A 12,533-nucleotide genomic window follows, 5' to 3' on the forward strand; every position below is an offset into this window, starting at 1 on the left:
GTAATATATTCCCTCAAAGCTATCTATAAAAGAGATGGTTCAGGCCCAATACAAGTTTTCCCTGTTTGCGGGACGTACATGATTTAACTCTATCATTCCCATAGCACGCAGCTTACAGATATCCTAATTCACAATAGACACAATATAAAACACATTTATATGAAGGACAACTAGACCAGCACTTAAAAAGCTGGAAGACGAAGGGAACATCGAACTTTCTGCCTCCTGAAATCTTTTTTTCTTCTTGGCATACTCAGACTCTCTGCACACACAGGATATATTTCCGAGCTATTACAGTAGATTAATGACATTGGATTATTAATGTGAGATTACCTAAAGATGATAATGTGCATACAGTCCAGGTGATTAAATATTTCATGGCTAGAAGTAACTATGGGAAAGCTCTGAGAGCTAGGAGAGAAAATTAATGTCGAGAAGCTTGAACGACCCCGGTCCAAAAGCATCTTTAGAGCGGATAGAAAAAAAAGCTTAAATATTGCCAAGAAAAAATAGCTGAAAATATGAACTACAAATTCAGACTCAATGTGTTTGCAGATGTGGGCAGCGTAAGTGGTTCCATGGGGAAACATGAGACATTGTCGCCAGATCTTCCCCCCACCCACATAAACAATAGCTGTCTATACAGTAATTTAGCAGCATGGCAGTGTGTATGAAGCCTCTTCACTGTCTGCAGCTATAACACATCCCTGCTGCTTCTCTTGTAAACTTCCTCCTCTCCTATCCATGGCTACCATCCCCTGTTTTCATCACTTGATTATGCTACTATTCCGCAAAGTGGTTTTTTAATCATAAGACGCTTGCTTGTGTCAAGTCTTTTCAATTACTTCGGTATGATCCTGCTCTGTAATGAAGGCTGGGGGCTTGTAAGCGTCTGTACACTTCCAACATAAATGAACGACTAATGCTATCATCTTGTTTTCTTATTGGAATGTTTGTAGTGAATTGGGTTACATTTACCAAGCAGAGGAATATATGGGAGGGCTTTTTAATAAACATAGTCTTGTAAAACAGAATTCATTCTCACTGATCTACCCGGTGTATAATATAAGTAATGCAATATCTATTTCTCATGCATGTAAAACTCACTTAACATTGCACCCAATTCTGAATCTAACTGATTCTGATTTGCAGATAGGCTGCTCTATACAATGGTGGTGTCAATAAATCAGATATGGACACTACTATATACTAATGGACGAATACAAACTACGGCATCTTCAAACGTGCCCTAAAAACACATCAGTGTGATCATGTTCTTTATTTCATCACACTTCTTATCCTAAACTATTCTTTCTACTCCATTGCTCAGACCCTGACCCCTTCCTCCCGAAGTTAACCCTGCACTTAATATCTGTATATTCACCGACTGGTGATGGGTTCATACAGCTTCAGTTATATGACCTTAGGGCGGGTTCACACCTGCACCGGTCTCTGCTTTCGGGTTTCCTTCTTCTGCCTGAGAAACTGGACAGGAGACGGAAACCCGGCGGTCAGTTTTCAAAACCATTCACTTGAATGGGTTTGCAAAGTGACTGCCCGTGAGCGTCTTCTGAATCTCCGTGGCAAAACCATTTTCTTTTTTTAACCGGACGCAAAGTCCTGCATGTCTGACTTTGTGTCTAGTTAAAAAAAAAAAAGCGGTCTGCCCATGGAGAGGCATAAGCAAATGGGTTTGAAAACTGACCGCCGGGTTTCCGTCTCCTGTCCAATTTCTCAGGCGGAAGACGAAAACCTGCAAAGTGGAGACCGACGCTGGTGTGAACCTGCCCTTATTTATTAAAAGATGGCTACCAAATAAGCCCGCTTACCTCTTGTGTCCCCAGATCTCCTTATAAATTGTAAGCTTGTGTAGTTAGGGCCCTCGCGCATATTGTTTGATATGTTGTTTTGCTACACTGTAATGTCTAATATTGTCTGCTCATGTATTCTCTGATATGTAAAGCACTGCAGAATATCTTGGCGCTAAAATTATTTTTATTGCGTAAAGTGGTTTTCTAAATCCTGAATGAACACACCTAAGACATTTGCTAAATACTGAAAAGGGCTATCTATAGGATGGGTGATAAATGTCTAACTGGGACCCCCAGCACTTACTAGAACAAGGGTCCCAAGCTTCCTGTTCTTCTTCACTACATGTTTATGGTGAGTCAGCACTGGAATGGCGCGTTGGTTACATATGGCCTTGGTACTGGATTCAATATCTATGGGGTTGATGGAAATAGTATGGGGTTCATCTGTTTCTGTTAGCCCCATAGAAATAGAGGTGTGACCACTGCTCCATTCAGACTTCTCCTCTCTGTGGTCATACAATACGGAAGAATGGGGGCTAGGGATTCCAGATTTTTGACCCCCAGCCTTGGTTAGGAGATAAATATCCTTTATGAAACAATCACTTTTACTTTCAAACTCTGGACCTTTCCCATGTCAGATATCAGGGTCCCCTCCCCACTTCCTGTGGACTTGTCCTTCCTTACATGACCATGGTTGCCAATTATGTATAGTTGCCAGTATAAATCGACGGGTGACCCCCCATATCTGATGGGCTAGGCATGGTGCCAGATTGGAAAGTAACGTATATTACGATTGTTTTACATTTTATGGTGATAGAAATCCTTTTATTATGCTGGAAAACTTAATATGAACAACATTAAATTTGCCCCTTTAAGTGTAAATTGAAAGGAATTGTTTAGTTCCAGACAATGGCTATTCAGGAGAATCTTGGAGACCAAACATGCAATAATATCAGATAGTAAGACAGTAAGATAGTTTGTAAGACTGAAAAAAAGTCCATCCAGTTCAGCTTATTATCCAGCAGTGTTGATCCAGAACAAGAACAATATTTGTTACAGGTTCCCTCAAGTACTAATATGAGTTCCTTCTTCGGCAGGGATGGATTAACCATATATTTTCAAAGTCTTCATAAGAACAAGTTAGGTGACATATTCTAGTTATAGCATAGCCTTATCGATTCTCTTCCTTATGGTATTCTTGGATAATGTTACAATGTACGTGCGATCCGTGGAGCTCGCTTTCATTATGACTAGATATGTATATACACTGGTCAGATTTCTTTTCCATCTTCTTGACTAAGATCCTTCACCTTTTCTACAGTTGCCTCCCCATGTTTTGGATTGTACACAGACAAGATGTTTAGCATATTATCTATTGAAGATGATATAGTCAGTCATTAAAATTGCCTCATTAAAAAAATGTATGAACTTTCTTTGTGGTCAACTATAAAAGTGAGATCAAAAGACCATGGAAGGAACCATAAATTGCTGCTCCTCCCTTCACAGACATACTCATAGACCAAATTACAAGCTGCGAGTGGAGGAAACCCGGGAGTGCATACATTATATTTCCTCTGCCAGGCCTCAGCATAGAGTATATAGTCAGTTATTGATCATAAATGTAATATACAGTAAGTATATAAATGTGGCCATATACTGTAGATGCTTACATGTATTAGAAGGCTGCAGGGATCCGGTCAGTATAGGCACATAGTGGTTTGAAATATTCTTTGTGAAGCTCAGAAGTTTTCAGTCTGGTTCTTACTAAACCCTTAAAGAGGATTTTTCACCTCTCTTGAGACGTCTGTTTTTGTAAATACTTGCATTGGCCATGAAATCACAATTCTGGAGAAGTTTTTCCTAGAACTCCGTGTTGTGCTGTTCATCTGTTATTGCTCTTAGAAATGTACGGACATGTAGGTGTTACCGTTCCCCTATTTCACAGGGGTGTGCCTACCTAGTCCAATCCTGCCACCACCATTGGGTAATGCCAGGCTGTGCAGGGCACTCCCCTACACCTAGTTGTTAGTTTGCTCATTTCTCAGAGAAATAACAGCGGACTGGAACGAAATTCTTAAAAAAGGATGATCCAGGTCACTTGGGGATTAATCTCTTTTAATAAAACAGACGTGAAATATTTAACTAGAGTGCAACGTCTGACCGCTGATATTAGGAAAAACTTGGACAAATTATTTGATGCGAGTTAAGTATACATTTTTAATATATGGTATAGATTTGGAAAACCTAACTATTTTAATTCTAATTTTGATGAATTCTCTTTTATTGAACTATGCTGCCAACTGGAACATGTGGCTGGTGACGTTATTTAGTTATCGAAATATGTGACATCAAATTTTGCTTACATCTCTATATCGTCACTATCTCCTTTACTGTATTTAAACAACTTAGGCAGGGTTCACACTACCGTTGGATTCCGTTATGAAAAGGTCTGTTAAAAAAAACAAAAAAAAAAACGGACACCTATCAAGACAGACGTTAATGGATACTAACTGATGTTAATGTGTCTGGTTTTTTTAAGGGTCAGGGGATAATCATACACATTAGGGAGAGTGTATGCTTACATAGGCGTACAGAGACTTACAAGTCATTCCTGCTCCGCTAGGGATTCTGGGTAAAAAATATGCAAATCTATTCTCCAGGATGTAATTAGGAGAACAGTGCCTCTGTATGCTGCCCTCTAGGGACAGCCCCCTTAACATCATGCATGAGGGCAGCATACAGAGGCACTGTTCTTCTAATTATATCCTCGAGAATAGATTTGCATATTTTTTACCCTGTTGTTTTTAAATGATCCATTTAATGGATCAATTAAAAAAACGGATACACTAGCATCAGTTACTGCCAGTTAGTGTCCGTTTTTTTATGCTGTCCGAGAAACTGGACAGGAGACGGAAACCTGGCAGTCAGTTTTCAGAGGTGACCCATGAGCGTCTTGTGCCTCTCTGCGGCGAAACCAGTTTTTTTAACCGGACATAAAGTCAGACATGCAGGACTTTGTGTCCGGTTAAAAAATAACGGTTTTGCCGCGGATAGGTGCAAGATGCTCATAGGCAGTCACTTTGCAAATCCATTCAAATGAATGGGTTTGAAAACTGACTGCCGGGTTTCCGTCTCCTGTCCAGTTTCTCAGGCAGAAGACGGAAACCTGCAAAGTGGAGACCGGGGGCTGGTGTGAACTCGCCTTAAAGGATGGCTATCAGTTACTGTTCATTATAAGTCCGTTTCCCATAGACTTCAATGTTAAAAAAATAACAGACACTTGCAGTCCGTTTTTTCTAACGGACAGAAAAGTCCTGCATGTAGTTTGTAAACGGAAACAAATGGACACTAACGGACACAAGATAAAATCCCATTGAAATTAATGGAAATTCTGACGGTCAGCTAGTGTCTGTTGCTAAAATCTTGTAATGGACAATAGCTATGGACACTGCTGACGGTCACCAATGATAGTGTGAACGCCCCCTTAGAAGGTAGGAGGCCAGTTATGGTTCCATGTAAAGAAAGCTTTGAAATTTTACTTGAGTGGCTAGAACAGTTCTCTGCATTGACCAGGACGGTTTGCAATAACCGCTCCTATGTTTATTAATGCATTTATTATTAATACAATATATAAGATTTAGCAATTGCCTTGGAAAGTGAACTCTAGTAACCAACATTTTAGTGTGTGTGTCTGTATATATATATATATATATATATATATATATATATATATATATATTACATTCTAATAGTAATTTGTTGCATAAAAAGTAAAGGCCTAAAATAGTACATATGCTTGAGTATGCAATGCAGCTGAACTTTCTTTTCTATGGAAATATAAACATAGACAAAAAAATTGGACCTCATCTCCAAATTTAGCAAAGATCATGAACCTCCAGATTGCAAAACACGATTATATCACCACCATCTTAAACCCATTAAACAAGGACCATACAGAGTTCCCTGTTATTAAGGGAGACACTGAACAAAGACAACATTTGCCATCTCTGAGACTGTAGTGAAGACGTACACCAGACTTAAATAGATGTATTGTTCAGATAAGTTATTAGGGAGACAGTTTCAACTTTCTAATGAACTTGTCTTCTCATGGAGTCTTTTTATCGAGACCCGCTCCATGCATTGAGATCCTTGTCCCCGCTCTAGAAGTCTTATAATAAACAAAGACCCTTCTTGATAATCAGTCACAGCTTCATGAAATCACAAGAGCTACCCCAGAGCCTTGTAAGATTCTTTCATTGGTCTCCCAACGTGAATCTATATGGAAAATAATATCTCGCATTACCATGAAAATTTTAAGATAGCTATTGGTTGGCCATTATTTGACCCTATGGCCCTCCTGGATAAGAAGAGGGAATGAAGCTGCTGTGGGACATCTCTGGTGACAGCTTATTCCTCCAACAACAAAAATATTGGACATGTTGGAATCCAATACCCCAACTCTTATTTGTTGGGAAAAGTCAGGACACCTCCTTACACATGACCTGATTGGAGGTCTCTGTAAGGTCAGTTCACAGGGAGTTTTTTTGGTAGGATTTTGACGCTGAATCTGCCTCAAAATCAGCCTCCAAAAAAACTCTATTGGGAGACTTTTTTTGGAGGATGATTTTGAGGCGGATTCAGTGTAAAAATCACCGCCAAAACACTCCGTGTGCACTGATCCTAAAGCTGTTGGGTTTAGTCAACATTAGAGATGAGCGAGTAGTATTCGAAACGGCAGTTTCGAATAGCACACACCCATAGCAATGAATGGAGCCGGCCGGCACGTAGACAGGGCCGGCGTCCTGCCGCTTAACCCCCTGCGTAGACTGGGCTGCGTCCATTCATTCCTATGGGTGCGTGCTATTCGAAACTGCCGTTTCGAATACTACTCGCTCATCTCTAGTCCACATTAATCTAATGTGTATGGACTCTTATAATAGATTTAAACTGATCAATAAAAGCACCAGATTCTGGATCATAGGCTTGTATGGATTTGGTAGCTAAAAGTGACAAATCTCTGTTTTTGGACCAAAACCAAAAGCATATAAAAAAATGTCTGAATATTCTGTTTATAGCCCAGATAACAGTAGTGAAGCAATGGCAGCATTTACTGTAAAGTGATGGTAATTGCAATAAACCACATATGTTCCTATAGCGTCAAAAATATGTTGATTTTTGGACAGGAGTTCTCAATTTTTAAGATTTCAGATCTCAAAGTAGCCATCGGGTGAGGAGTCTCGGTGTCAGGCTATCCTTTCTATCTCTACCAGAGACTTATATGCTATCCTGCACTGAACAATCCTTACATTATTGCTGATCCTGGGCAAATGCCCACTGTCAAATGCAGGGATATATCCAGTTAAGTTCACATGTGCATACGTGGCAGCCCAAAAAATGCATGCAGCTTTATATATATATGGACATTACACACATGTGCCCTCTTATTTTAGATTAGTTGGGATTATAGAATTTGCCACATCTCAGATTATTTTTGTCTGGAAAAGGAATTTCCGTTTCCAGTAATTAGTGAATTTGAGCAGGTTAGAAAATACTGAGATCTATGATTTACCTGCACTGGTGCCTGCACCGCTTGTGAGGTCCCCACCCATCAGACCACCTAAGAATTAAAAAAAATGGCATAGTCAGCATTGCTGCCATTTACCACAGATACCACATCTTAACTCACTTCCATGAAGCTTAAAAGTCCATTGAAGGAATTTGTGCTATGGACTTTGTGTATTTGTGATAACAAGAAAAAAAAATAACCCTGAGGTTGCGTTTCGATATATATAGCCAAACTGTAAAATGTACAGTTCAGTAAGGATCGTATTTTTTAATCCTATAAGTTTTATGCTATTAGTTTAGATTGTGTAAAAATCTATAAGCACTGGAGATGAGTGAATTTCCAGAAATTTGCTTTGTGTTCTATTTAGTAGAATTTAGCGTCAACTTTGATTCCATCCAAATAAAATCAGCCTGAATCCAAACCCTTACAAGCTCTTTAACACAGACAACATTAGTAATGTCAAAGTGACAGCAACTTATATCGCTATAGGTATACGGATGAGTATATAAAGCACACAGCGCTGTCAGATGTTTTATGCCTTTTAAATCTCTGCGTTCTTCTGATCTGAAAAATGTGCATCACCATTTTGAGTGATTTATGCGGAACATATGCCAAAAGTTTTGGATTTACTGAAATCCGCAAGTTCTGGGAAATTTGTAACCATTTTGATTTGTTCATCTCATCCTTCTGTGGCAAATCCTATGCATCTATATACATAGAAATAAAGTTTCAGTTCTTTTTTATCCACAAGCACTCACATGACTTGCCTAGTGTCAGGATGTGGTATGTTGGGCCCACCGGAGGATCTGACCCTGTGTTTAAGGCCGCTTCTACGCAAAATATATGTAACACAATGGGCATTGTACAACCTAGTGTATTTCTATATTTGATTAATATCTGATCCATGTTTCATCTGCGTCCAAAAAGAAAACAGTCTTCTTTAGTTTGCAACATCACCTAGCAATGAAGATATGAAAAATGGAAGACCCCCCCCCCCCATAGACTTGTATGGCCAAGACAAATCTCAGTGTCTCTTGGTCCGTGAAAAAAAAATCGGATGTGTCAATGGCAGTAATGGCCAATAATGGGTCCTTGTGCCGACCATTTTTTTTTTCAATGACAACACTAGGACAGAAAAATTGTTGGTTTAAAAGGGCCATAGTTGCAATGTAGCTGCAATGTGCAAGACAACAGCCCAGGAGAAAAGTAAGTGGTCACTTCAAGATTACCATAGAAAGTCTTCCAGATAAAGGGGATGTCCAAGATCTGAAAGTAATTTATATTGATGACCCATTCACAGGTCATCAGTATCAGATCAGTTGGGGGTCCAAAGTTTGAAAACCCTACAATATTTTATGTTTTTGCGTTTTGTTTTTTTGTCCAACTGTATGTAGTTCATATGTCCAGAATTGTACATTTTGCTATGATCTTTCTTTAGTTTGATTATGTAGTTACTTTGGGAATGAACCACAACATATGTAAATAAGAGAGAAAAGCGGCCATTTTGTAGATAGGACAGACAGCTCCTCCATATTACACTATTTTAAGGGTATAACAACCAGGGTAGCAGGCAGAGCAACTGCTAAGGAGTCAAGAGGACTAATAGGTAGGGTAGTTACATAGAACCATTGATAATAAAAGGGTAGAATGAAAGCGGCAGTGGAAAAAGAGATGCAGATGATAGAGTCCAATAAAAGGAGGAAGATTCACATAAGACTAAGTGCACAAAATGAATCAAACATTTAATGTCTTTAAATCCTGTATATGGTTCCTATAGTGACCCATTCCAGGACTTTCATGCTATGGGCCCGAGTTCTTTTGTATGATCCTGCACTATTTTGTATAAATGTAATAGTTCCAATTCAATACTGTTAACATCCATTACGAGAAAAGCATACTTACACCAACGCTTAGCATAGTCAGGGGTGGGCCATAAAGAATTCAAGCAACGCCCACGAGGTGCCTGGTAGATTGTACCGCAATACTATGTAATTTCCCAGAAAAGAGTAATTGCCCAAAAATCTATTTACAATATGGAAAATTCTGGTATTTCTGCTTCCAGTCAGACTATAGATTCAGAACACCTGGCTGTATTATATCCCTAAACATAATCTGTATATTCAGTGTTAAGGACAGCATGAGGTCTTGCAACAATCTTGCAAGTAAAAAGTTTTAGAAAATCGTTTCCTAATCTCCCCGGATGGTATTTAATCCAATCCTTGGCACTTAATATACACGCACAGCCATTTTTTTTGCATAATCCTATAGTATCATACCTGTGTTACCTGCACTCGGTGGCCGATGTGTCAAGCCAGGAGACATGCTGTTTCTTTGCAAGGTTTGATGGGACAATGGCAGAAGGTTGTGGTTACCCAGTGAACCAGCTGGATTACTGTAAGCCAAATTGTTTGGATTGGTCACTGGGATGGAAACCGGCATCTCAAAATTGGGAGGTGGAACAGCCTGTGGGTAAAAAAAAAAAAAAAAAGCAAAAAAATTAGGGTATTGATGTAATGTTTTTAAATGGAAAGCCAATCAATGGAAGTGTACAACTAAAAAAAACTATGATAATAGAACAATTGTGTAATTTGTTGTGAAAACTAGAGGCCTCCAAACCCTTTTTTTCCATTAAAACCTATAGACAATTAGATGGTCAAGTAATTAATATTTCACACATTTTCTATTTTTGTCATTTATAGGACATGTGGTTATTTTATAAAATATAGAAAAGAACAATAATACAGAAAATAAAAACAAAACTACACTAGATTATTCCCTTTCTCTCTTCCCCATTCTTTTCCTTCGTACACTGTTAGAAGGTTATTTAAAAAATGTTAAAAAAACACAAAAAGTACAACTAAAGGCTATTCTCGCAGCTTTTACGAGTAGACATTTATCCTCTTTATCCTCTTTTACGAGTAGACATTTTCTTCAGCTGACATTAATGTAAAAGGTTATTTCCCTTTAAACAGTAAATTCCCTCATTCCAATTAGTTTAGCCGCGGATGCGAAGCCATTTTTATATTTATTCGTAATTGTATGTCATATTTTAGTGTTTTTTTATGCGAAAAAATATGAAAAAGGTTGCTTCGTATTTCTTCGGAAAAGTAGAGTACGTAATCTAGGAAAGTGCGATCACTATCTAAACCTGTCCTCCAATATGAATAAAGCGCCTCAATGATATGAGATCAAACAAATAGTTAGAGTCATATAAAAATAATTTTACAATCTTTCTAATATGAAATCAGGTTTCATTACCAATGACTAATGTACTTGTATAAATGCTGAGACTAGACTACTACCAGCAAACAAGCAAAACTCTCCGATTCCATAAGGCAATAGTTATATATCATTACTAGCCAGCATTAACCATTCTGTGGTGTAATATAAATAATAAAGAATGTAAAGCCGCTATACACAGACTCCTACAAGGAAAAGGAAAAACATGCAAAGATTTTTACAATAAATGTAACATTCTTTAAGTATTTCTTGCTGCCAAAGCCAGATGTATGGCAGAAACTAATTTACAGAACATATATTTGCTCTGGGAGAATGTAATCATTTTATGGCTTAAATCAATTCCATGGTTTTGTAAATGTGAATGGAAGATTTATCCTGTACCACAGCCGCAACTGAGAAGCACTAAAAATGTGTCAGGAAGGGCAAGGGTTACTCTATCAATCTCATATTAACATTGGTATATAATATAAAAATTTATATGGACATTATTTAGTTTTTTATCTGGATATCCTTCTAATATGGTATCATTTTTCTAATCTATCTCTATCTATTTATAACTATCTATCATTAACTCTATCTATCTATCTATCTATCTATCTATCTATCTATCTATCCATCTTCCTTATCTCTATCTATTTCTATTATCTATCTATCTATCTATCTATCTATCTATCTATCTATCCATCTTCCTTATCTCTATCTATTTCTAGTATCTATCTATCTATCTATCTATCTATCTATCTATCTATCTATCTATCTATCTATCTATCATCTATCTTCCTTCTATCTATCTATCTATCTATCTATCTATCATCTATCTATTATCTATCTATCTATCTATCTATCTATCTATCTATCTATCTATCCATCTGTCTCTATTATCTATCTCTTATCTATCTATCTATCTATCTATCTATCTATCTATCTATTTATCTATCTATCTATCTATCTATCTATCTATCTATCTATCTATCTATCTATCTATCATCTATCTATCTATTATCTATCTATCTATCTATCTATCTATCTGTCTCTATTATCTATCTATCTATCTATCTATCTATCTATCTATCTATCTATCTATCATCTATTTATCAAGCATCTCTATCTATTGATCTATGTTTATAGCTTTATTGATCTACTATCACTTATATGTTTATCGGGACAGTGATCTACTGATTTATCTAACTATTTAGCTGTCTATTGATTTCTTTATCCTGTATCTATCATCTATCAATTATCTGTATTTCCATCTATTTTATCTACCTATTCATCTGTACAGAGATCTATGTTTCTCGGTTTATCAATATACTGATTTATCTAACTATTTAGCTACCTATTGATTTCTTTATCCATTATCTATCTATCTATCTATCTATCTATCTATCTATCTATCTATCTATCAATCATCTATCTATTATCTATATTTCCATCTATTTTATCTACCTATTTATCTCTATACAGCTCTACGTTTATTGGTTTATTAATCTACAGATTATCTAACTATTTAGCTGCCTATTGCTTAATATAGATTTTTATCTATCTGTGAAAAAAGTCTTGTCCTATACTAATATCCCAAAGCATTCTATACATTAACTTTACTATGTGCTGTTACTTTTAATTGGATTTTCCATCAGTGTTACAATGCTTGAACTAAAATAGCTTTTGTGGGGATTTCTGCTGTGGCCATAACAGAGCGAACATGAGCCGCAAACGTTTCTCTGGTAAGTAGATGAGCTTCTCTAATTTGAAGGCATTTTAGTAAAGTACTCTAATGATGTTCTACTCATAAGTACAAATGCAAGTCTAATTATTATCAGATGTTTTTGAACCACAGAATTCATGTCCTTAGGCATTTTCTGCGGAAACCTGAGCGACCCTTTTCATGAAGTGCCATAGCCAGCTTTTTCTGTTGG

The 12,533-nt window shown here is 37.3% G+C and overlaps 1 protein-coding gene across 15 annotated transcripts in view; it reads right to left on the minus strand.

The window, feature by feature from the left end:
* MEF2C (myocyte enhancer factor 2C) overlaps window positions 1-12,533 on the minus strand; it is a 232,453-nt gene that overhangs the window by 23,902 nt on the left and 196,018 nt on the right. For 8 of the 15 annotated variants that reach the window (XM_075271201.1, XM_075271148.1, XM_075271114.1 and 5 more), the window contains 2 exons: window positions 9,654-9,840; window positions 7,381-7,428 (listed from right to left, as the gene is read on the minus strand). In XM_075271201.1, coding sequence (XP_075127302.1) covers window positions 7,381-7,428; window positions 9,654-9,840 — 235 coding nt within the window. The remainder of the gene's footprint in view (window positions 1-7,380; window positions 7,429-9,653; window positions 9,841-12,533) is intronic. The other 7 variants (XM_075271131.1, XM_075271210.1, XM_075271217.1 and 4 more) reach the window with 3 other exon arrangements.

This window comes from Leptodactylus fuscus, chromosome 1 (genome assembly GCF_031893055.1).
Source record: "Leptodactylus fuscus isolate aLepFus1 chromosome 1, aLepFus1.hap2, whole genome shotgun sequence".
NCBI classification, from domain to species: Eukaryota; Metazoa; Chordata; class Amphibia; order Anura; family Leptodactylidae; genus Leptodactylus; species Leptodactylus fuscus.